The following is a 26,156-nucleotide window of genomic DNA, read 5'->3' as shown; positions in this document are numbered from 1 at the left end:
TCGTCTTCTAAGAACGTATCTAGTAAGGGAGAAAGACAAGCAAACCAAAAGAAAAGCCTGCATAAATTGTGATCAATGAAAGTTCAAGTAATATAATGTGCGCTGAAGGACACAATTGATTTTTGACTCTGCGAAGGAATTAGCATGAACTGGACCTATAAATTGTCTAATTCTATAAGCAAAGTAACATTTTGAAAGCGCTTATAGAATCATTATCTCGTTTGTATTTCATAAGGACCCTGTGAAACAGATAGGGATCAGGATTAGCAACCCCACTTACCAATGAGGAAATTGATATTCAAAATGTTTAAACAATTTGTTGAAATGCAGCTGATAGGCTGGCAGGGCCTGGACCTGAATCCACATATACTGCCCCTAAATTCAGAGGGATAGGCAATCTGTTAGATTTATATTCCAGCTTCAAGTTCAGCCCCAAAGCCAAATCTATCAGAAAGTCTTCCTGAGCACTCAAGGTGTTTTCCCTCCTATGAAACCCCATTTCACATTTCTCTTAGGACAGTAACCCACTTTGCATCTTATTGTAGCGGGTATGAATTTCATCTCTTACACTGAACTGCTGGATTCCACAGGACACAATCTGACCCCTGACTGAGCACTTACTGTGCTTAGCACAGTGCTTTGCACAGGGCAGGTACTACACTTTGAGTCATGTCAACACTGCCAACATTCTCTCAGCCATCTTGGTCATTTCAGACCCTTCTTTCCCCTTCATAACTAATTAAGCACCAAGACTTGTCAGTTTTTCATTTCTTGCTTATAATCTTGAGTGTGAGACTTGACTTCTTTATATCTAGACTAATAACTTTTTAATTGATCATTGAATCTACAGGGCCTTTCCCAGGGCAATTTATCCTCCCAACTACCACCACATTCATCTTAATTTCTTTATGTCTCCTGTTTTCAAATCTTTTGCCTATACAACATTTAAAACAAAGCCTTCCAGCCTCTGGCCTTAATTTACATTCCTAGTCATTGCTCTTAGTCTGCTCAATAAGAGCTCTTCATTTTAACTAAACCAATGTATTAAACATGCCTTGAATATGCTTTGTTCATCCTCATATCTAGACTCTTACTCATTTCCATTATGCTCTTCTGAATATCTGCCCTTTTTTTTTCACCCTGCCATGCCCATCCTAATGCTACCTTATTCATGATGGCTTCCCTCTGCTATGAAATCTTCCCTCATAGCAACCTTCCTTTCATAAACTTCAACAAACTGAAAGCTATATCACTCATTTGGCACATACTATGTTGTACCACAAATTGCTCTCTCCCTCTAAAGGAAATGTGAGATCTCCAAGGCCAAGAATAATGTCTCCTCTAGCATTTAACTTGCTTCCCAGGTAGCACTAGTGATAAAGAACTGGCCTGCCAATGCAAGCGATATGAGACATGGGTTCAATCCCTGGGCCAGGAAGATACCCTGGAGTGGGGCATGACAACCCCCTCCAGTATTCTGGCCTGGAGAATTCCATGGACAGAGGTGCCTGGTGAGCTGCAATCTATGGGGTCATGAAGAGTGAAGACACAACTGAAGCAACTTAGCATGAGCATTTAATTTGGTTCAACTCAGTAAGCATCTGTTATTTGACTGCTTCTCCATTATTTCCCCCCATTACAGAAATGCAGGAGAGACATGGACATTCAAGTAACTGAAATAATTTCTGTTTTCCCAGAAACATATAATATCCAAAGTTTTCTATCACATATGCTCAAAACATTTTCTCCTAACCATGTTATCTGTAGTCAGAAGCATCTCTGGTGTACTATATTGGATCCAACTTCTTTATATTCTGCAGCAGTGATCCACATGTCCTGGAAGGCAGACAGGGATGCAAGAATAGAACCTCCCATCCACACTGATATTTTCCTTTCTGGGGGAGCAATAACTTGCACAGGGGTGTTGGCAGGCACCATCTTTGCTATATCCTTAACTAGACGTTTCTCTAAACCAGGGAAAGAGGTTGATCCCCCAGCAAGGATAATATTGGAGAAAAAAGCATTCCTCAGATCTGCATCACATTTCATTATGCTGCTGAAGCACATCTTATCAATGCCAGGGGTCTCAAGGTGCATAAGACTTGGAGAGAAGAGGGCCTCTGGACAATAAAAGAGCTGGTTATGGAGCTTGAACCTCTTCCCGTCAGGTAGTTGGTAAATCTTCTCTATACAGTCAGCTTTCTTGGCCTTTTCTTCTTCAAAGTTCATTGCCACATAGCAATAGGTTTCCTTAATGTCCGTGATGATCTTTCTTTCTGAAGTACGAAGCAGCATGATGCCATTCTCCTTCAGCAGCATCATGAGGTAGTTGGTGAGGTCAAGACCTGCCAGATCTAGCTGCTGGACACCATGAGGCAGACAGTAACCCTCAAAGATGGGTACACACTGGGTAACCCCAGCACCTGAATTGAGCACAAAGCCAGTTGTGAAGCCAGCAGCAAAGAGAGCTAGCACCCCCTGGACGGACATAAAGAAGGCAGGAACCTCCAGATATTCAAAAAACACCTCAGTGACCCGTTGCCGATTGGCCAGTGGGTTCAGTGCTGACTCTGTAATCAAAACTGGGCCATCACAGGGCTTTAGCCTGAGGTTGTCGTCATAGATATGCTTCCACATGATCTCCATGTCCCCCCATGAAGTAATGAGACCACGTTCCACTGGGTAGCTGTAAGAAGAGCAATAATATAAATGGAAGCTTTAAATGTTACCAATTTTTACTCTCTTCAAACCTGGGTTAATCCTCATATTTATTAACAGTATCCCTTTATGGGCGGTGACTGCCAGCGCCTCTAGAGATGGTAACTGCCAGCAAAAATAGCCTAACTACCTTCCTCTGAAATTTTTTTGTTGATTTCCATCTTCCCTGCCCCTTTGGAATACCCTTTTTAATTAAAAAGAAAATAGGGAAATCTTCACATAATAGTAGTTTTCATATCAGTTAGCTGAAAACAAATAGCCCAAATGACAAAGGTACCAGGAATTAACATTTCTAAATGAACTTGTATTTTATGAACGATAATGTTTATACATTTGAATATATTCGAATAGATACAAAGAGCAAATAATGTTCACTCTTTAGGTATGTGGTACCCTCAGAGATTTGTGCTCAAGCGTTTGCAATAACGCTGCCTGGCAGAGACTCTCGTTACTCGCTTCTTATCCTTTCTCTAGCCTCGGTCCCTCCTCTGCGTTCTCCTGCCTTCCCCTCCACCTGGTCCTGCCCGCCGGGAGAAGGCGGTACCTGATGGAAAGCGAGCTTCTCCGCTGCTCCGCTTGGTCTCCCACGCACACTTCGACGCCGCACGTCAGGCCTTTGGTGCGGCCCACAATGTTCGAGTAGACAAACTGAGGCTCCCGGGACCCGGCCAGGCCCGCCTTGATCACTCCTGAGCCGTTGTCGATCACCACTGGTAGCTGGTAGTAGCTCATGCCGCCGCCGCCGCCTCCTGTCTCCCGGCTGCTCGGACTGCCCTGGCTGCGGGCTGCGCGGAGAGCGCGGAAAGTGATGTGCGGGGTCTCAGCTCCTGGAACCCCGCGTCATAGAGGCCCTGGCACCGCCCCACCGGGACTGAGCCGGGCAGAATAAGGAAGGGGTAGAGGGGACCGGGGGAGGGGTTGGGGGCTAGAGAGTCCCAGGCAGAGGACTCAATGGATGCAAAGTGCGCTCTAAAGTGCCACCTACAATTGCGTCTCACTCGGCCTGGACCACTCCTCACCCCCTTGGAATCCAGGAATACCAATATCAGGAAAACCTGACTTTCTTGCCCAAAAGCTTAATTAAAAAAGGCTTCACAAAAGGCTATCTCTAATACCTCCATGAGCTGTAAAACCTTTTATTTCTGAACGTCATTAAAATGAAGTCATTCAGTCGTGTCCGACTCTTTGCGACCCCATGGACTATACCGGCGCCTTCATGGAATTTTCCAGGCAAGAATACTGAAATGGGTTGCTATTTCCTTCTCCAGGGAATCTTCCCGACCCAGGGATCGAACCCGGGTCTCCTGCACTGTAGGCAGACTCTACCATCTACATTCTGGTTAATACATACACGCCTGTCCAGGCTCCTGCGGGAAGTTATCAGATGCGCCCTTGAAATCGACAAAAGGTGCAGAGATTTGAACCAGGAAAGTGTCGTATAAGGCGGGGCAAGGTTCATGCTTTTCAAATTCTTGAAAGAGAACTTTGTCAATTTCTAAAAGGAAAAAGGGGGAAAGTGCCAGGATTTAAAGTGGGTTTAACATAAATTACATCTATACATAATCGGCAATACTTTGTTTCTTTCCCCGTGGTTTCTAAACAAAGTGTACTCAAAACCGAAATAGTGCCATCTCACTTTTAAATTTTTTTTAGTAATCCCATCAGATTACTCCTCCAGTCCCCACCCCCGGTGTAATATGGAAGCTCACTCTCATTCCCTAAAAAATTACTGATTTTTAAGGTATCAGGGTGTATCTGCTTCTTTTCAGGGTAAACGATATTACTTAGGTCATAAGAAGTTCAGGCTTAGAAAATGCACGCTGTGCGGCAAAAAGTGCATCTTGATGTCTGATTTAAAAAAAAAAAAACAAAAACCTGAATTTTGCACACCCTATAGAAGATTTTAAAACTAAGTACTCTCTAAAACTAGTACAGAAGCAAGGAAGGAAATTCAAAACCAAACCAGAGGCTGAAAGCGTCGCTTTCTCTCTAGAAGCTAAGTTCAGGGCTGGGGAGTTTGGTAACCCACCCCCACCCCACCCCACACCGCCCCTGCGTGAGCGAGGACTCCAGGACCCAAGCGCAGTAGCCTCTTCCTAGCCAGCCAAAGCCCCAGAACACACCCGAGACACTCAGCAACAAACAAGCTAATACACTTCTTTTCCATAGAAGAAAGTAAACCTCAAAGAAGGGCCAACTAACGGGTGCCCAGTTTCTAACTAGGGGCTTTGAACACAATGTACGTAAATTCCAGAAATGGTAGCACTGTTTAACTGGATATATGGGTATTTCCCGTTTGGGTTTCTTTGTTCTTTTGTTAAAAGTTACGGCCAGCTCTGTGGACCGCATGGTAAAACAGAGCTATGGAGAACTATGAGGGAGTTTCTCAACCACCCTTCGCAGATAGGTTTCCGTAGTGTAGTGGTTATCACGTTCGCCTAACACGCGAAAGGTCCCCGGTTCGAAACCGGGCGGAAACAATGTTCGTATATTTTCTCTTTTAACAGGAGCCTGTGATCCTCCTTTTCTTACCCTTTTAAAAAGCAAAATTCTGATAATTTGCAGTACCTTGGGAATTTGAACTTTCAACGTGGATGTTATTTGTTTAACAAATATTCTTATTAATGGCTTGCACGTGGAAGAAGGGTTCCAGACTTTAAACAATTGTTTTTAAATTCAACTCACAACCTGATACTGAAAAAATAATGTACAGCCTAGTAAGAGTAATTAAACGCCGGGTAAAAACTGGTAAACCCTGTCATCTCACCACTCTGTATTACAAGTCATTCGGTTTTCCATTAGTTTTCCCATTGAGATTGTTGATTTTTCTAAACGCCAGAGATCATGTTTTGCGCACTTTCATATACTTCCTATCTGTTTGAAACCTAGTAGAGACTCACAGCTATGCCTAAATTAATAAATTACCGAAAAGGGTTCCGACAAAAATAATCAGAAAATTATACTCAGAGACAAGACGAAATCAAGAAAGAATTAGCCTCATTTTTTTCCTTTATAAACCTAACGGTTGTGGGGCTCCCCCCCACCCCCCATAAACATGGTTCTTACCGAGAAAAAAGAATTTACAAGGAGAGCAAACAAAATCTGGTTGTAAAAAAAAAATCTCGAGGAAAAAAAAACAAGTTTACAATGTTCTTTAAAATAAAGTCGTGAGTAAATTTCTCATGGTCCTGACACAACTTTTAACAAGAAAAAAAATTGTTAAGTTTTGGTTTTCTTAGATTTTTGATGTCCGCAAGTAGCACGAAAGAACTCACCCTAACTTATCAGCAGGTACCGTTTGTACGTCTTTTTAAATCACGGAGATAACTAGCACACCTTTCCCTCACTGTGGTTGACTGCGTGCTCAGTCCTGTCTGACTCTTTCCGACCCCGTGGACTGTATGTAGCCTGCCAAGGTTCCCTCACTGTACAAAATCTGAATAGAACGCAAATAATTGCATTAAATATTTTCTAGTCCACAGGCCGACTCCAGTACTCTTGCCTGGAAAATCCCATGGGCGGAGGAGCCTAGTAGGCTGCAGTCCATGGGGTCGCGAAGAGTCGGACACCACTGAGCGACTTCACTTTCACTTTCATGCATTGGAGAAGGAAATGGCAATCCACTCCAGTGTTCTTGCCTGGAGAATTCCAGGGACGCGGGAGCCTGGTGGGCTGCTGTCTATGGGGTCGCACAGAGTCGGATACGACTGAAGCAACTTAGCAGCAACAGCAGCAGCAGTCCACAAGCAGAACCTTTTCCGGAATAAAGCCCACCTTTCCCCAAGCGCATGCCCAGTGTGCCCTACTACTTGGCGCCGCTTTCTTGCATCTCAGACTTCCATATCACCAGGTAAGGGTATCCTGGATACTGGGCTCCAGTTGGCTGATGCAAACAAGACTCATAGTTTCCTAAGAGCTTTCGGGTAGTACCTAAAATAAAAAAGGATGATCAGTCTCAGCTCCAAAATTCCCGTGGCCGAGAGCCCGAGTACACAAAGTAGCTGTTCCCACTCTTGGGGCCTCAAGGAAGTGGAGGATAATGGGAGAAGACGAGCAACTAACTACAAGCCCCAGCATACAATGCACAATTTGGCTCCTGGAAAGAGGCCCGCAGGGCAGCGCCGCTCAGCCTCCGCGCAAAACGCAGGCCGAGCGCGAGATGCTGACTATCTAGAATGCTCACGGTGAGGACGACAGGCGTTGCTCCGTAAGCGAGCCCTTAGTCTCCTAGCCAAGACTCTCCCTGTTTTCGGGTGTTCCCGGCATGCTAAGTAGCGGGGTCTCTAGGCACCAGCCTGCTACCCTCAGGCTGCTGTTGGACCTCCAGGGTCCTAGAGCCTACCGCGTAGCCGCGAAACGCCCGGAACCGGATGTGACGTCATCGTGGAGGAAGCAGGGAAAGGCGGAGCGTGGCGTGGTGACGTCCTTCCAAGATGGCGGAGAGAGAGTGAAGAAACTGTTTTCCCCCTCGGGTTTCTATAAGGTGAGTTCTGTCTTTGCCCCCAGGCCTCTGTTCCCGCTCTCTCCAGACCTTGGGGCATTGTAGGGCAGGCTCCGTGGAGTTCGCATTCAGGCCGGAGTGAAGGTGTTAGGGTGGAAAGCTAGGGCGAGGCAGCCCCGATGTTGGCCTTGGCCACAGCCTCTGCCGTGGGAATTGGGGGAGTGGGAGCTGGGCGCAGGGCAGGAAGGCGAAAGTCGGGAGAGACCGGCTTTTACTGTCACTCCCTTGCGGCCTCGAATAGATTGGGGTGGTGGTAGGGAGGAGCGTGGCCTCCTCGGGGCGGGTGACCAGATCTTTGACAACACTTGGCCCAGGTGCTAGTTCTCCGCCCCCTTCGCCACCCGCCTTGCTTTTAAGCCACTGTATGCTCTGCGGAAGGTAACGGGTTTCGGCGATTTGAGAGCAGTTTTACACTTAATCTTGATCGAAAGGCAGAGAAGCATTTGAGAAAATTTTAAAGAACTCGTACCATGTCCTTTGATCCTTTGTCCCAAGGAATCATTTCTTAGTGGTTTATTAATTTTGTTTTTGTTTTTTTTCCGTAATTTACACGTGCCTACTGAACTTGAAACTGTGAAGGTTCAACTGATCTTCAGTTCAGTTCAGTCGCTCATTCGTGTCCGACTCTTTGCGATGGAGAAGTGTGAAATTTTGCGGTGCTTTATTTTTTCACTTTGTGGAAATGTTTTCACACATCGTCATTTGTTGACGTGTCCAAAGGATTGTGTTAGTTGACCAAGATGAAATAAAAACTAGGAACGATTTTTATCCCTTCGGCATTTTTATCCGTACTTGCTTGGTAAGAATTTTCTGGGGGCGTAAAATGAGAACAGACTTTGTTCTTGTTTGGATTCTATGTCTCTTTATTCACCAGTGGCTTGGGAGAAAAGTTTGATGAGAACTTAGTGGTACTGATTTACTGTCTCTCTCGTTTTTTTAGAACAAGGATAGAATTCGATTCCGATATCAAAATGCAGTATTCGCACCACTGTGAGCACCTTTTAGAGAGACTGAACAAACAACGGGAAGCAGGTTTTCTTTGTGACTGCACCATAGTGATTGGGGAATTCCAGTTTAAAGCTCACAGGAATGTGCTTGCCTCGTTTAGTGAATATTTTGGTGCAATCTACAGGAGCACTTCTGAGAACAATGTCTTTCTTGATCAGAGTCAGGTGAAGGCTGATGGATTTCAGAAACTGTTGGAGTTTATATACACAGGAACTTTAAATCTTGACAGGTAAGGTACCTATGTTATTTCCACTTACAAAAGCTGGTCAGTAGTCTTGAGCTAAAGCAGATTAGTATTTTTTCCATTCAATCCCGGAACTCTCAGTCTTCAAACACTGGTGTGCCCAGTGTTGTTTTTAATAAAGAGATCAATATCACTGGTTTGCAGTAAACAGACTACATTTCATAAGCACAAAAAGTACAGATGTTCATAGGATTACAGCATGGTTTTTGACATATTTGACTTATCTACTGAAATAAAGTGTGTATTTTGAGGAATGGAAACTTAAAGATCATTGAATTCCAATTTGCCCTTGCTTTTTGGTCTTAGGTTCCCTCTGGTCTTCTCTCTCACTCTTCATCCCCTACCTTATAAGATGTTTGGGTGGGAGGTATAGGTGGAGAAAGAAGAAAGAATCTGTTCTTTATTAGTGCCCTCTTTTCAGGACCTCTTCCTGATCTTGATTCAGAAAAATACAATGCTTAAGTCAGCTAGAATGCTTCTCTGAGATGTTGAATGCTGTCACTGCACTGACAAGAAGTAGGTTCTGAAGAACCTGATAACTCAGGCATTTTGTCTTTCATTTTCGATGAACTATGTAGTTAGATTAATACTAATATGTTTACTGGTTGTTGTAGAGAAAGGCGATGGGGATAAAAGGAAAGAGAAATCCATAAAATTACTCCTGCCTTCTTTTCTCCAGCTTTTTTGAAAGTGTAAACATGAATAGGTCACCATCTGACATAGCACAGTTATGAACTTTAGATCTTGCCTGTCAGTCACTGTGTCTCTTGGATCAATATACATTTTCTCTAGGCCTCAGTTTCTCCATCTGAAAAAACGAGATGATAATAACTACATGGGTTGTTACTGTGAAAATTTAGGATTTATTATCTCCCAGTGAACATTAGTTTCCTTCCTTTATTTCTTCTTTTCTATCCCACTCTCCAAATCCTTTGAATCTACATTTATTGGGGAAAATTTAAGGAAAAAAACAAAAAAGGAAACATCTGAAATTCTGCCATACACAGGTAATCACTCTTAACACTTTGATAAATATTCTTTAATTGTTTTCCAGATGATCTCTATAGATACATACATGTACACATTAAACAAAATCCTTCCCTCTTTTTACATTGCAGCTTATCATGAAAATATATTTCTCTGAAAAGCTGGAATCAGGATTTTCCTTAATCCTATTAAAAAGGAAGCATTCATGCTGTTTGGGATTACTTTTAAATTTTGATGTAATGACATTTTTGTGTCAGTTCTGTATAAGTTGCTTAAAGGAACATCAGTGTCACAGATAAATGTCACATGATATTATTTAAGTTTACTGAATATTTGGCTATACAAGTGCCTTTGATCTAAAAATTTAGAATGCGTAATATAAAGTAAACAATCACAAAACCAGTGAATTTTGGTTGATCTTTAATTTAGTGATTTCCCTTTCTCAATTAACTTTGCCAGAAAAATGTTGAATTGATTTGAACACACTGAAGGGCACCTTACTTTGAGCCTTCATGCAGAGGACCAGTGTGAAGAGCCAGATGTTTGATTCAATCTTTTTTGCTATACATCTTTCCTGAAGAGCTGGGGAGTTAATTGTTTGAGCCCAGCCACAAATGTAAGAGAAGATATAGACCAAAAATAGAAAGTCTGTACAACTTATTAAGAAAACAGAATAATAAAGAATTAAGTGGACTCAGGAGCTAGTTTCCTTGCTCAAATCTTAGTTCTAATGCTCTGTGATCTTGGACAAGTTACTTCTTTGAAACCTCTGATCCTTTGTATGTAAAATGGTGATTACAATTACTCATATAAAGCAGTTAGCCATAAATCTGGCATAGGTAATTAAATGATTTTTAGTGACTGTTCAAAAAGTGAAAGCAAGTTTGCAGACACTTTTAACTTCATGCTTATAAACAAAAGCAAATCAGTTATTGACATAAATGCTGACTGACTTTCTTAACTGTAACTGAGCTTATAGGCTGTCAGTGAAATAGGTAAATAATTTGTGTGAATTACTGTTTCAGTTCTGAACAGTTCGTGTGTGATTCAGTACTAGTTTGTAGTGGTCTGAAAGGTTATCTCATCTAGTTTGTGGTTCATTTACTAAGAACAATTGTAATTTGAGACCGTGGTATAATAAGTGATAGAATAAATTTGGGTTTCATTCTAATACTGTCTCTCACTTTTTATAACTTAATAATAAACTGTGTAACAAAAATCAATTAAAATGCTTAAAAAACAGTGTTTTTACAGACTAAGTGGTATGTACATGCACAGAAATTCATATGCAAGACTAATAAGATTTTACTTATTTTGGGGGCATTCATATTGTACTTTTGCAAACAGAGAGTTAACTTGATTGCAAGGATCATTCCTTATTTGTTCCCCAAATTATAGCCAAAGGCCATAATAATAGAGTAAGTAATGTATTCTTAGCTAAGGAAGTCAGTTTGCAAACAGATGATTGTCCAAAAGTTTGTAGTATAGTTAGGAATTTGGGATGGATTTTCCCAGAATAAAATGTTCACTAAAACTGGTGATTAGGTTTCCAGACTAGTCTATAAATCTACTTAATGTTTTCTGAAAAAAATTTCTTTCTGGGGAAAAATGACAAAAAGGAAGGTTACTTGAGGGTATATATATATGTGTGTGTGTAAGTATATATTCATTCTCAAATAATTAAAAGGGTGTGTTTTTGGTATTAATACCAACTCAGCTCTCTAACTTTACAACTAAGAAAATTGAAGCCCCCAAAGATGCTGACTTAACCCTAGTTAAGTCACCTAGTAGTCCAGAGCCGTTGCTAACGTAAGTAAACAACCAGCCTTCCCCTGCATTGTAAACTTCTGGAGGGCAGAGACTATTTGATATGTCTTAATATCCCTCTGAGTACTACACATGGTAGATGCTCAATAAATATTGATTTGAATGTTGAACATTCAAATTGAATGTTAAATTTTTCTACATAACTCTAATATGACAAATTCTCCAGCTAATTTGTGTTGAATATCAGACACGAAAAAGGTGGGAAGGTTTCTAGAGAGAGCTTAGTGCATTCTAAAACCTTGTTCCTTCAGCTGTGATCCATGGACCAGCAGCATTGGCATCACCAGCGAGTGTGTTAGAAATGCAGATGCTTGGGCCCCAAAACAGACCTACTGAATCTGAATCTACATTTAACAAATTCCTGGGTAATTCAAGTGCACAGGAAGTTTCAAGAAATACTGTTCAGGTTCCTCATAGAGGAGCAGAGGAAGATAATAGTTTTTTAAGACTCTTCTAATTACAAATAAAGAAAAGTTGGTTGCTATCTGAAGAGGCCTCAGGATAAATGGGAGGAGGCAGTAGGCTGCCAACAACTCTTTTTGTGTGTCAGGTATTTTTTTAACAAGTAGAGATATTAACATTTTTGTTTTTCCATGGTTGTACATATGAATGATCCATTACTTTTTTATCTTTTCAACTTCTGTAAAACTGAAGATTTTTTCCTAAACATTCTGAGTGAATAAATTTTAAAAATTTGTTCTGTTAATCATTTTTCATCATTCTACTTCATTAGGTCTTTAAAAGACAGAAATATCTGCGTAGTTGTGTTTCAGAAACGTTTTTTCTTTGATCAGAATATTGTCATTTAGCCTTGTTTCCTTACAGTTGGAATGTTAAAGAAATCCATCAGGCTGCTGACTATCTCAAAGTGGAAGAGGTGGTCACTAAATGTAAAATAAAGATGGAAGATTTTGCTTTTATTGCTAATCCCTCTTCTACAGAGATATCTAGTATTACTGGAAACATTGAATTGAATCAACAGACTTGTCTCCTGACTCTGCGAGATTATAACAGTCGGGAGAAATCAGAAGTGTCTACAGATTTAGTTCAGGCAAATCCTAAACAAGGAGCTTTAGCAAAGAAGTCATCTCAAACTAAAAAGAAGAAGAAGGCCTTCAATTCCCAGAAAACAGGGCAGAATAAAACAGTGCAATATCCCAGTGACATTTTAGAGAATGCATCTGTTGAATTATTTCTCGATGCAAATAAGTTGTCCACACCTATAATAGAACAAGTTGCACAAAGAAGTAATTCAGAACTTGAGTTGACATCAGTTGTGGAAAATACTTTCCCAGCACAAGATATTGTGCAGACTGTTACGGTGAAACGGAAACGTGGAAAATCACAGCCAAACTGTGCTCTGAAAGAACACTCTATGTCTAATATAGCCAGTGTCAAGAACTCTTATGAACTGGAAAGCTCTGGGGAAGAGCTGGATCAGAGGTATTCTAAGGCCAAACCAATGTGTAACACATGTGGGAAAGTGTTTTCGGAAGCCAGCAGCTTGAGAAGACACATGAGAATACATAAAGGAGTCAAACCTTATGTCTGCCACTTATGTGGAAAGGCATTTACCCAGTGTAACCAGCTGAAAACTCATGTAAGGACTCATACAGGTAAGACTGTTTGTGGGAAGTATAGTTTTTATATTGTGACTGAAATGTTTTTATAGACATTAATACATAGTGTTGACTATTTATGTCCAAAATTTAGTATACACTTATATTCATAAAAATATTGAGCATGTTAGACTTGAAAATACCTTGTAATTGTGACCAAATATTTAATGGCTCTTTGTTTTGTTGTAATTGGTACTCTGAAGTCCCAGTGCGTGAACTCTAAATCATTTTTCCTCACAGTTAAAATAAGCATAAACTTAGTTCTAGCTTGCTAACTGTTTAACAGACAATATATTAAAACTGATAAAGAGAAAAAGTAATTACAGCTCAGGCTGATTATCAGATTTTGCCAACATATCTCACTACCTGCTTCCTTAGACTTTTTCAACTTCTGAACGTAAATTATATGTACAGTCCTTCCTCAACCTTTATTGGTATGCTAGATTTGTACTTTTTAGAAGCATTATATATTTCTCTCATCACCTTTCACTGTTATGAAATAAGAAACACTAATTTCTTTTAACTCTGTTGGTGTTTTCAATAATCAGTCTGGAAAAAGATCCTATATGCTTTTTTACTTCTGCTGCTGCTGCTAAGTTGCGTCAGTCGTGTCTGACTCTGTGCAACCCCATAGATGGAAGCCCACCAGGCTTCTCTGTCCCTGCGATTCTCCAGGCAAGAACACTGGAGTGGGTTGCCATTTCCTTCTCCAATGCATGAAAGTGAAAAGTGAAAGTGAAGTCGCTCAGTCGCGTCCGACTCTTAGCGGCCCCATGGACTGTAGCCTAGCAGGCTCCTCCATGGGATTTTCCAGGCAAGAGTACTGGAGTGGGGTGCCATCGCCTTCTCCTAGCAGTTAGTATTTTCTGAATACTGAAACTACTAATACTGTTGAAGTCTTTTGAAAGTTTGTATGAATTAAGCAACTAAAACAATATTTCCTTCTAAATAAAATTTTATTTACTTTTCTTTTAGGTGAGAAGCCATACAAATGTGAATTGTGTGATAAAGGATTTGCTCAGAAATGCCAGCTAGTCTTCCATAGTCGCATGCATCATGGTGAGGAAAAACCCTATAAATGTGATGTATGCAATTTACAATTTGCAACTTCTAGCAATCTCAAGATTCATGCAAGGTAAAAATAAAAGCAAAAAAGGATATTTGATCTTTAAGTCTGTCATTCAAAGTAGCCTTAAATAGACTATTACATGAGAATTCAGGACAGTAGAGTTCTAATTGTGGTACCGTCATACAATATTATTAGCACAGTGAAAGAACCAGAAGGAAGCCATAATGCCTGGAGGGGGATAAGTAAGGGAGGGAAGTAAGGTCTGAATGGTGTTATGGTGTTCAGAAGGTGAAGGTTTTGTAGGCCATTATGATGCTTTTAAGTTTGAGAAAGAAATAAGTGATGTGAACTTACTTGCATTATAAGATCACTCTGGATGCTTTTTAGCAAAAGATTGTAAGATTGCAAGAGTGGAAGCAAAGTTACCAGTTAGGAAGCTATAGATAAAACCCGAGTGAGAGGGATGATGGTTCAGGTCAGAAAGGTAATAGTGGGTCACCTGGAGGCAGTCGGCAACTAGTTCTCCCGGAAGTGACCTCACCGCCTCCTGGCGCGGCGGCCGATCCTACCGGAAGTGGTGGACGGAAGCCGGTAAAAAAAAAAAAAGTAATAGTGGGAGAGATAAGTGGTAGTCAGATTCTGCATGTACTTTAAAGGTATAGCAAACAGAATTCTCAGCACATTTGGATGTGAGGTATAAAAAAGAGTAGAATTAAAAACAATACACAGGTTTTGAGCTTGATCATATGAAAAGATGGAATTACCATTAACTGAAATGGGAATTTGTGGATAGAGCAGTTTAAGTAGGAGTGTGGGAGTTTAGGAGTAGAGTTCTGATCGTGTTAAATTTGAGATGACTATTAGATACCTGAATAGAAATGTGTAAGAGATGGTTCAGTCTGGAAGTCAGGGGACTGGTTTGAGCTGAAGACATAAATTCAGTGGAGAAGGAAATGGCAACCCATTCCAGTATTCTTGCCTAGAGAATCCCAGGGACGGGGGAGCCTGGTGGGCTGCCGTCTATGGGGTCCCAGAGTCAGACACGACTGAAGCGACTTAGCAGCATAAATTCGGAGTCATTGGCATGTAGGTAGTATTTAAAGGCATAATGTTAGAGATGAGGTCACCAGGAGAATGAAGATGGACAGAAAAGACATCAAAGGATGGAGTCATGAGGCACACTAACTTTGAGTTCTGAGAGATAGGCAAGAACCAGCTGAAGTGACTAGGAAGAAACAGCAAAAATAGGGGCAAACCAGAATGTTGGGCAGTCTTGGATTCCAGGTGGAGGAAATGATTTCAGAAGAGAGCTGTCATTGTGTCAAATTCTGATGATAGGGAGATTAGGACCGAGAATTGACTGTTGGATTTGGCAAAGTAAAAGGTTCGCAGTGGTTTTGACGAAAGCAGTGTTAGCAGAGACTGCTACTGCTGCTAAGTCACTTCAGTCGTGTCTGACTCTGTGTGACCCCATAGATGGCAGCCCACCAGGCTCCCCCGTCCCTGGGATTCTCCAGGCAAGAACACTGGAGTGGGTTGCCATTTCCTTCTCCAATGCATGAAAGTGAAAAGTGAAAGTGAAGTCGCTCAGTCGTGTCCAACTCTTCACAACCCCATGGATTGCAGCCTACCAGGCTCCTCCATCCCTGGGATTTTCCAGGCAAGAGTACTGGAGTGGGGTGCCATTGCCTTCTCCGGTTAGCAGAGACTAGTGGGGAAGAAGTGAAGTAGAACTGTTGGAGACTCAGGATCTTACTAAAAGGAGAGCAGAAAAATAGAGGAACAAGTAGGGTCGGGATCTTTTTTTTTTTAAGATGGGAGATGTATCAGTATATTTGTATGCTATAATCCAAAGGAGGGGAGGAAATTGATGATACAGGATGGAAGAAATTTCAGGAGTGAACCTGGAGTAGGCAAGGGGGATAGTGTCCTAAGTATACAAATAGGAAGAACTACCGTTCTTGTATTAAAGAAAAGCAAACTCTGTAGATACAGATGCCTATAGGTGGAGGTTTGTGATGTAGAAATTTTTTTCTGATTGCTAAAATTTTTCTTAGCAAAACAGGAAGCAAGGACATCAGCTGAGAGTGAGGATGGGTGCTGAAGGTTTAAGGATAGTGAATGGACAAGCAAAAATCATTGCCTGTAGTATTGTGGGCATACTTGACTACCACATATACCTAATGGGAAAACTTTGAACTAATCTCAGAACTAATGTTTTCATAACAACTGAAACATTTATTCTTGACATTATACATTGAAACTGTTGATTTTATTAAAAAATTTTTTTTAACTTTTTATTTTGTATTGGAATATAGCCAATAAACAATGTTGTGATAGTTTGAGGTGAACAGGGAAGGGACCCAGCCATACATATACATAGATCTATTCTCCCCTAAACTCCCCTCCCATCCAGGCTACCACAAAACATTGAGCAGAGTTCCATGCTGTCTACAGTAGGTCCTTTTTGTTTATCCATTTTCAGTATAGCAGTGTGTATAGCAGTGTGTACGTGCCCATCTCAAACTCCTTAACTGTTTCTTCCCATCCTTCCCCCCCACCCCCCTCCCGCATGACCATAAGTTCTTTCTCTGAGTGTGTTGATCCTCTTTCTGTTTTGTATGTAAATTCGTATGTATCATTTCTTTTTAGATCCCACATATAAGGGATTTCATATATTTCTCCTTCTCTGTCTGACTGACTTGAGTCTGTGTGACAGTCTCTAGGTCCAATCTTGTTGCTGCAAAAGGCATTTCATTCTGTTTGATGGCTGAGTAATATTCTGTTGTATAAAAGTATCACATCTATCCATTTTTCTGTAGATGGACATTTAGGTTGCTTTCATGTCTTGGCTATTGTAAACAGTGCTGCAGTGAACATTGGGGTGCATGTATCCTTTTGGATCTTGTTTTTCTCTAGATGTATGGCTTGCAGGGTTATGGTGGCTCTGTTTTTAGTTTTTTAAGGAACCTCCGTACTGTTCTTCATAATGGCTGTACAAATTTACATTGCCACCAACAGTGCAGGAGGGTTCCCTTCTCTCCACACACCCTCTTCAGCATTTGTTCATGGATTTTTTGATAATAAGACATTCTGGCTGGTGTGATGTGATATGTTGTAGTTCTTTTCTTTTTATGTCGTAGTCTTGAATTCCATTTCTCTAAGTGATATTGAACATCTTTTCATGTACTTCTTGGCCATCTGTATGTCTTCTTTGGAGAAATGTCTATTTAGGTTTTCTGCCCATTTGTTGATTGGGTTGTTTTGATGCTGTTAAGCATCATATGAGCTGTTGGCAAATTTTGGAGACTAATCCCTTGTTGGTCACATCATTTGCAAACATTTTCTCCTAATCTGTGGGTTGTCTTTTTTGTTCCATTTATTGTTTCCTTTGCTATGCCAAAGGTTTTACATTTAAGTAGGTCCCATTTGTTTATTTTTGTACTTATTTCCATTATTCTGGGATGCAGATCAAAAAAGATATTGCTGAGATTTATGTCAGAGTGTTCTGCCTGTGTTTTCCTCTAGGAATTTTATAGTGTCTGGTCTCACATTTAGGTCTTTAATCCATTTCATTTTTTTAATGTAGCTGTTCAGTTTTCCAGCACCATTTGTTGAAGAGACTGTTTTTCCAATATTGTGTAGTCTTGCCTCCTTTGTCACAGATTAATTGATCATAGATGCATGGCTTTATTTCTGGGGAAAACGGTTGATTTAAAATACATATTCTGGATCTGTTCAGATGAAATGAAAATGCTGCATGAAAAATTGTACAGAAAAGTTTGCTATATGATCCTCAGATTGTTTTACTTGCCATTATATATCTCTATAATTATTTACTAATAGGAAGCATAGTGGAGAGAAGCCATACGTCTGTGATAGGTGTGGACAGCGATTTGCCCAAGCCAGCACATTGACCTACCATGTTCGAAGGCATACAGGAGAAAAGCCTTATGTGTGTGATACCTGTGGGAAGGCATTTGCTGTCTCTAGTTCTCTTATCACTCATTCTCGGAAACATACAGGTAAGAATGTGACACAGGGATTGCCTAAAATAAGGACAGTTGTAAATAAAAGAAAAAGGGAAATTGAGCCTTTGAAATTGTGCTTCTTGAAGCTTTTTATGTTTCTGATTTTCACATAAATATTAGATGTAAAAACAGACTTATTTTCTAGAATAATACACAGTGGGTGAAATTTTTTTTTCCATGTAACTTACGTACATGAAAATCAGGTAATTTTGACAGTATGTAAGTTTGAGTTAAGACATTTTTTATGGCGGTAGAAAAACTCCTTAGCCTCTTGAAGCTTCATTTCCCTGGAATAAAGCTGTAAAGTTAAGGGGTTGGGATGAGTTTGGATAGAACATCAATTTAGTAGTTACTAAATTGTTCTTAGGACTTTTTCTACAAAACATTCTAAGATTTGTAAATTGAATAGATACTTAAAACCCAAAGTATCAATTTTGAAGCAAAATCTGTTGTTCAAAGATTTTCTTTTTTTTGTAATTTTTAATAGATCTTCCTAAGTGATTTTAATTCCCCTTTAATAATCTTGTAGATAACAAGAATTGAAATATGGATTGATGAATTCTCATGTTTTTAATTTTATAAAAATCAGACTTCTTGCCCATTTTTAGTCTACTGGAAGGATATTTGGAGAAAGTTTTATTATATGAAAAAGTATCAGGTTATATGAACAGTGTAAAATAATTACTAATATTCATTTAAGTTGGATCACACTGAAAATACCTCTAAAATACAATATAAAGAGGTCTTAATTTAAATAATACTTTAGAACAGCTTACTATAGATTATTGTAACTGATAAATATTATATTGGTATAGTACACCACTTCGCTATCTTTTATTTTCCATCTAGGTGAAAAACCATACATATGTGGTATTTGTGGGAAAAGTTTTATTTCCTCAGGAGAGCTCAACAAACACTTTCGATCCCATACAGGTCTGTGTTTAGGGAGAACGTATTATTTTTTGTTCTCTCTAATTTCTTTTTATGTAAACATTGACTTTAAACCATTATGGACTATATGGTATCTAGTCATACTCTAGCTATAGCTATATTTTAATGTATGAGTATCAGTTTTTATTTGTTTTTTTGTTGTTGTTTGGAGTATGGATTAAATTGGGTCAAGAATTATGTAGATTTTCTAAGATGTGTTCCAGGTAATCAGTAGTTTTTAAATGATTTGGGTAAAATTGCACAGATATGCCAAAAAATGAAAAGGGATAGGTAATACTAAGATAATATCAGATTTTCTTATGAAACAATATTCAGTATGCAAATTTTAGGGATATATTCTAACAATGACATGGTTATTCTAAAAGGCAGTATATAGATAGTATAAGAACATATTAAATGTTCAAGGTTTTTTAAAACGAAAAGACCACTTTGAAAATGTACTGTTCTTTATCTTTCTAAAAGTTATTCCTCATAACAGAAAGGATTTTCTAATTTATAAGCTACCTGAGAGTAGAAACCATAATTATGCATTTTTCCCCCTCAGCTACATCTCTTAGCCAGAGTCTGGCATATGATTGGCATTCACTAAATGTCTGATAGAGTTAATTTTTTAGTTTGAGGTTTCTGTTAGTGAAAATGCTTCATTTTTCCTTGAAATAGGGAAGCTTTGCATAAAGGAAAGGAGTGCCTATGTGTGGAAGTTTTTATTTTGCTATGTTAGAGCCAAGAGATTAAAATGGTAATTTGAAAGAAATTAAAGTAATGTAATAATGTTAGCACTGTATTCATGAACGTTGATATTTTTGCCTTCTCAGTTTCTGAAATACTGAGGCTTTGATTTTTTAACTTATTTTTCAGGAGAAAGACCATTTATCTGCGAATTATGTGGAAATTCTTACACAGATATTAAAAATTTAAAGAAGCACAAAACAAAAGTACATTCTGGTAAATGCTTGTGTTTTTTAAAAATTTGGAGCTCTCATATTTGTGCTATTCCTAAAAATGTTGAGATACACATTGTAACAGTTTAAATTAGACATATATTTTTTAAAACAAGGTGTACCCATATGAGGAAGGTAGCTTTGTAATGTGCAGGTGAGTTCAACTTTCCATATTGACCTTGTAATAAACATTGCTTTAAAATATTTTCTCCTTTAAAAACCTGATGTATGAACAATTTCAAGAATGAAAGAATACATAAACAACTGTATATCACTCTTTCACATACTAGAGTCTGGGTTACCTGGGGTTTATTGTAGTTATGCAGAGAAAGGAGCATCATGAACACTAGTCCAAAAATTGTATGAGAGGAAATAGGGAAACAGATATCCCCAAATTGTCATAATATGTGGAGTGGAAAACCATACTACAGAATTTTTAGTCTGTTGCTTAGAAATGAATCCTTGAAAAAGTTTCACCGTGCTTACAATTCTTTTATGCCTAGAAACACCATTAATCTTCCTCACTGTGTAGAGATGATAGTAAGTTTTTGGTAGTAAACATAAACATCATAAAGATTAAGGTAGTAACATCTGAAAACTTCAGTGAGTCATAAATTCGACAAGCATTTATTAAGTACCTCTAAAGTACACATAACCATGCAGGTACTAGGAAAGTGTAGTCCTAGTCCTCAAAGAGCTTACAGTCTAGTGTGGGAATCCAGAAATCTAAATAAATAACTATGATTACAAGACAAAATGTAGGATATGATAAAGACACAAGAGTACTGAAGAAGAGATTAAGTCCTGACATGAGTATTGGGAAAGCTTAATTCTAGAGAATCTGAAACATGGAGGATGGAAATGGGAAAGGAAATGTTCATCCAGGCAGAGAGAACATTGTGAAGAGAGTCACTGCAACAAGAGACTGCAGGTTGTATTCTTAACTGGTTGAACCGAAGAATAGTTTGGCAAAAATAGGAGTTATAACTTTACAAAAGTATGCAAGTTTGTCTAATGAGGGTAGTGAGATTGAAATCATGTTAATACTTTTGGAGTGACAACATGGGAAAGCTAGTGGAAAATTTGAAGAGAAAAGTGTGTCTTTAGTCAGCTGGATAATTAATCCCTTGAGTAATGCAGAATTTCTTCTGAAAATAAATGAAAGTGCCATACTTCTGAACTTGAACTCACAGAATGATATGAATTATTCACTAATACATTCAGTGAATTAAAAAGAGTACTTATCTATGTAGCACCGTGAGGTACTTGGAAGTAGTGAAGTGTAATTAGACATTTGCTCTAAGGAATATATAGTCTGTTGAGCATTCAAGGCATACCTAAGTAGGATGTTACATAGCAGTAAGATAGATAGCTAGGTGTCCGGAGATGGTATATGAAGTATTGACAAATGAGTGATTAAGAAACAGCTTACCCTGGTCTAGAGCAATTAAGTCCATTTTTGTAATGGAGTTGATGCGTGAGCCTAGTCTTGAGGTCCAGAATGGGTTTGTGCAGGTAAGGAGAAGGGCAGATCAGCAAAAGAGAAATGGTGTGACTAAAGGTGGGGTTAGAATGGGAATGGTAAGTAGATGAGTCTTCCTTGGGGTTTTTGTTTTGTTTTTAAAGATAATGAGTTTTTTCCCTTCTTCAGGTGCAGATAAAATTCTAGATTCCAGTATAGAGGATCATCCCTTGAATGAACAAGACTCCATACAAAAAAGTCCTCTGTCAGAAACTCTGGACGTGAAACCTTCTGATGTGACTTTGCCACTGACTCTCCCACTGGGGGCTGAGGACCACCACCTGCTGCTGCCTGTCGCAGACAGCCAGCCTCCTGCTCCAGACGCGTTGCTGAGGCCAGCCGCAAATGGGTATTCAGAGCCACAGTTGATTTTTTTACAACAGCTATATTGACTTTGTGAGGAATATGGAATTGCTAAGACGTCTCTGGTAGTAAACATAAACATTGCTGGTAAGGTGCATATATTCATATTAAATTGACCATTCATTTGAGTTGTGACCATTATTCTCATTCACCAAAGTAAAAGCACCTGATGCTGCATCATAGCTGCAATGCTTGTTTTGATGTTTGGCTTTTATGTCTAGGTTATACACACAACTTTTAAAGGAATGAATTATACTGCAGTAGCACTATTTGGGGTGAATAAGTATAACTTTGTTTTAGAGCTGCCTTAATTCCATTTCTGTTTTTCATTTCAGATTGCCTTTCATTTACTGAAGTGAAATCTATCAGTTTATGATTGAGTTTTGACCTGTAAAATATATTTATTTTCTTCTCAAAATTTAAACAAAATCCATAATAGTATCAGCCCATGACAGTGCTGTTAGCAAGCTCCATACACCAGTATATAAACTATGAAAGTTGCTCAGTCGTGTCTGACTCTGGCGAATTCTCCAGGCCAGAACTGGGATGGGTAGCCTTTCCCTTCTCCAGGGGATTTTCCCAACCCAGGGATTGAAGCCAGGTCTCCCACATTGCAGGCGGATTCTTTACCAGCTGAGCCACAAGGGAAGACTTTCACATTCAAACTGTGAGGGGGGAAATTCATATTTCTACTATAAAAATTGAGGTACTGAATAAGAATTGTGCTATTTCTCTATTAATATAGTGCACTGAAGGTAACTTTTCTAATGAAACAAAAAGTGCTTCTCTTAAAAACTAGAAAACTAGATATAAATTTTGTTGTGTAGAACTCAGAATTCTGGAGAAAATCAGTGGTCAATACTTTTTTGATTTAAGTTGTCTGAGACTACATTTTCAAAATGAATTTTAGATAGATATTTGGTGTTTTTATCTTATTAAAAGCAGTTTCAAATTTGATGCAGACTGTTTAATAAGTTTCTAGATTATTGGAGATGAGGGAAATATACTGAGTTGTGTTTTGATAAGCTTCTCTTATACCTCTTATGCACTTTTTAAAAAATAAAACCCTAAAGAATTTTCTAAATAGAAACTTAGTGCATAGTATAAAACACTTGACTTCTGAATTTGGTACATTATATTCATAAATTGTTAAAAAATTAACTTCAATTATAAGTAGACATTTGAGTTATCAGAAAGCCAGTTTATTAAACATTTTATATTTGAGTTTTTTTTATAAGTTTCAAGTTTAAAATTTTTATAGATTAAACCATAACAGTTGGTGGTGGCTGTAGTTTCACATTAGTCCTTTCCCTTCTTAATGAACTTAGAAAATTCAAATTTATTCTGATACTACCACTTGCCCCTTCCATTTTCCCCACGTATTGATTTAGTCTCACTGCCTAGTCTTTGGACATTAAATTTTTAGTTCCACAAAGTCTGTTCCTATACTACTGATTAAACACCATGGTGACATTATTTCCTATTTCTGCCATGCATTAGTTATGGCTCATTTGTTTTCTGCTTTTAAACTACACCTGTAATAAAATTAATATATTTTCTATTGGTATTGATTTCTTTAATTGTGTTTTCTCTGGGGTCCTAGTCATAGGAACCAACTAGAAACTAAACTCTTGTAAACTGTACAGATCATCACCATTTCACAGCACACTCAGCATTTTCACAATAAACTGCCACCAGTGGGGTTGACTTAGAGTTTGAAATACTGCCTTTGTACAATGTACATCAAACTTAGTATTTAATTTATCTAAGAAGTCTAATCATTCATATGTATTAATATAATATACAGGATTTAAATACAATTTATAAAGTTATAAAAATGTTCAACTAATCTATTCTGGCTTAAATTCAATAGGAATTTATTGGAATGTGAAGAAATTAAAGAAAATTAAGACAGCCTTTTTAAGAACTCTGCTGAAATGGAGAGGCTATATTTAATTCACATCTTCATTAATCCAAGCATCTAATGAACAAAATTTCTTTTTAAAAACTGCTACAGTGATGTCATAATTGTGTAAGGGTAGTAGTTACCAGATTTCCTCTAACATGATGGTAATTAGTATTTTGTCTTTACATAAATTAGCCTTTACATTTATTATTTGTCACATTAAAGGATTGAAGTGGCTAAGGTTGATTTATTGTGTTTTTCTTCATCACATTATCTGCTTCTTAGCTAAAATAATTTTATTTTAAATTGCCATGGCATGACACTCTTCCAGAATGACTTGTAAAGAAAGTTTGAAGACTGAGTTTTTCTCCTGTCATCTTCTAATGCTGTATTACTATCATATGCGTGTATTTTAGTTGTATCTGCTATCATTGTAACACTCAAAATTATCAGTTAAGTTCATCTTTAAATATATTTGTTACAGTGCAGTGTTTTGGGAAAGGTCTATTCTAAATTATGTAAGTATTACTACATTTTTTGAAAGTCTTTTTAGAATGCTGAAGATCTTACTAAGAAATTATTTTCTAAATTAATTTTGTTTTGTATTTGTATTAGATAATTCCTTCTGTATTGTTAGATTTTAGGCTTTTAAAAAAGAAACCATAGATTATATATAAAGGATTTTTTGCTGGTATGTTTTATGTTTCGTTTCATAGACTGATTTTGATAGACAGATTTTAGAAAAGTGTTTTATTTTTTTCCAAAAGAAAAGGTCCTGTCCTGTTGCAACGGTAGTTTGTCACTTTTCTGTATGTTTCATGTCTACAGAAATTATACAAATGATAGTTGAAATATGCTTATATAAAGACAGTTAATCTACGTGTACTCATTTAAATATCCTAGTACGATGGCTCTAACATTTGATACACATCAAAAACGTTTTTAAAATAGTTGTGTCCAAGCCCCACCACACCTGGGGCCCTCTGCATCAGTCTCCAGAACATGCTAGAAAAGCTCCATAGGTGGTCTTAATGCATACCAAACATAGAAAACGATTATCCTAAACACTTCCTGGTGTTCTTCCTTTCGGCTCTTAATATGTGGTTATGTGGGCACTATGTTTTTTTTTTTTGGCTGCACCCTGCAACCTGTGGGATCTTAGTTCTGTGACTAAGGATTGAACCTGGGCCTTCGGCAGTGCAAGTGTGAAGTCCTAACTACTGGACTGCTAGGGAAGTTCCTATATTGTCTCTTGATAAATGAAGCTCTTAATATGACTTTCCACTTTTTACTCAGATTTTGAGTCTTTGGAATTTGGCTAGAAATACCACCAAATAAATTGTATTTTAATGCCATTTCTGTAAATTCTATGTTTTTACTCATTATTTATGAACATTATTGATAGTTATCAGAGCATTTCTTGAGACAGTGACATGATTTACTTACCTGTCCTCTGCAGCCCCCACCCCACTTCATTCAGCAGAGATGTGATGTATTTGCTTAAGGGATTTGGATAATTATCATGTAAACATAGTAGTCATTCAGAAATAGGGTATTTATTTTCAAGAAGTATATACTGAAATAAACACCATGGATATGAATCAAGTATTTGAATTAAAATATCTGGCTATTACTTGAAATGCTAGAAAATTACTGAAATCAGAATACATAAAGTGAACAAGATGATTTCCTCTTTTAAGTTTACAGTCAAATGGGAAAGACAGGCCTGAATGCCAAGTGTTATAACAGAGGAAGGCAGGAAAGGAAATGTCAAGCAGTCAGTAGAAATTGAACGGACAGAGAAAGAGCTGTTGCTCTCCTGGATAGGCAGGCAAGAGGAGATAGCTATTGGGAGGGATTTGTTCACAGCTGACTGAGGTAGGGGAATGGAGAGAAAATCTCAAAGGTGTTGGCAGAGATCGGAATCATCAAAGACACATCTAGGACTATACCCCTACCATCTTGAAAGAGTCCTCTGCCTTTCACTTGTGCTGGAAGAATGGGATTAGATCGCCAGGTTTACATTCCAGGATCTCACACCCTGAACTACAGTTGAATGCTAAAGGGCCACGTTTTAACATGCTTGTGATTCCATGCTTGTGATCACAGCTTATAGAACACCTTACCAGGAAGAAAACAGTTCTTAGCCCAAACAAGCTACTTCAGACACTTGGTTTATGTGTACATAAAAAAGATCATTTAGATCTGGTCCATAGTTAGTGAAGCAAGCCAAAAATCTAAAGGAAATAGTGAAGAAGCAGAGAAAGCTGATCTAGAGAACAAAGCAAGGGGATGAAGTAGGTTTGTAGAACCAAGTGACCACGACCCTGTGACAAACCAAAGTGGCCTGAGGCTTTGCAGTCCCCAGTCCCACTTGAGGTGGTATAGCTATGCTTGTTTGCTTGTGCCTGAATGCCCATGATTTTTGCCTATTAAATCCTTACAGTAAATACCCCTTTTCTTTTTTTG

At 38.6% G+C, this 26,156-nt stretch overlaps 2 protein-coding genes and 1 non-coding gene across 8 annotated transcripts; 2 read left to right on the top strand and 1 right to left on the bottom strand.

Annotated features, from left to right (window-relative positions):
* Positions 1–1,553: 1,553 nt before the first annotated feature.
* Positions 1,554–7,047, bottom strand: ACTRT3 (actin related protein T3). Of its 3 annotated transcripts, XM_005201673.5 has the most exons (5): positions 6,902–7,047; positions 6,493–6,648; positions 4,070–4,213; positions 3,263–3,503; positions 1,554–2,686 (listed from the first exon to the last, which is right to left on the bottom strand). In XM_005201673.5, exons 2-5 carry the CDS (start codon positions 6,506–6,508, stop codon positions 1,768–1,770), a joined length of 1,320 nt encoding a protein of 439 aa, XP_005201730.1. In that variant the 5' UTR covers positions 6,509–6,648; positions 6,902–7,047; the 3' UTR covers positions 1,554–1,767.
* Positions 5,126–5,198, top strand: TRNAV-AAC (transfer RNA valine (anticodon AAC)). Its single transcript has one exon. It is a non-coding gene; the product is annotated as a tRNA-Val (tRNA).
* Positions 7,048–7,134: 87 nt separating the features above from the next.
* On the top strand, positions 7,135–25,052 carry MYNN (myoneurin). 4 transcript variants are annotated; one of them, XM_005201694.5, is made up of 9 exons: positions 7,138–7,201; positions 7,799–8,018; positions 8,160–8,456; positions 12,111–12,901; positions 13,880–14,039; positions 17,820–17,998; positions 18,854–18,937; positions 19,814–19,900; positions 21,548–25,052. In XM_005201694.5, exons 3-9 carry the CDS (start codon positions 8,191–8,193, stop codon positions 21,808–21,810), a joined length of 1,830 nt encoding a protein of 609 aa, XP_005201751.1. In that variant the 5' UTR covers positions 7,138–7,201; positions 7,799–8,018; positions 8,160–8,190; the 3' UTR covers positions 21,811–25,052.
* The last annotated feature ends 1,104 nt before the right edge of the window (positions 25,053–26,156 follow it).

Source organism: Bos taurus, chromosome 1, assembly GCF_002263795.3.
Source record: "Bos taurus isolate L1 Dominette 01449 registration number 42190680 breed Hereford chromosome 1, ARS-UCD2.0, whole genome shotgun sequence".
In the NCBI taxonomy this organism is placed as follows: Eukaryota; Metazoa; Chordata; class Mammalia; order Artiodactyla; family Bovidae; genus Bos; species Bos taurus.
Note: the sequence above shows the minus strand (reverse complement) of the source record. Positions and strands in the feature narration are given on the sequence as shown.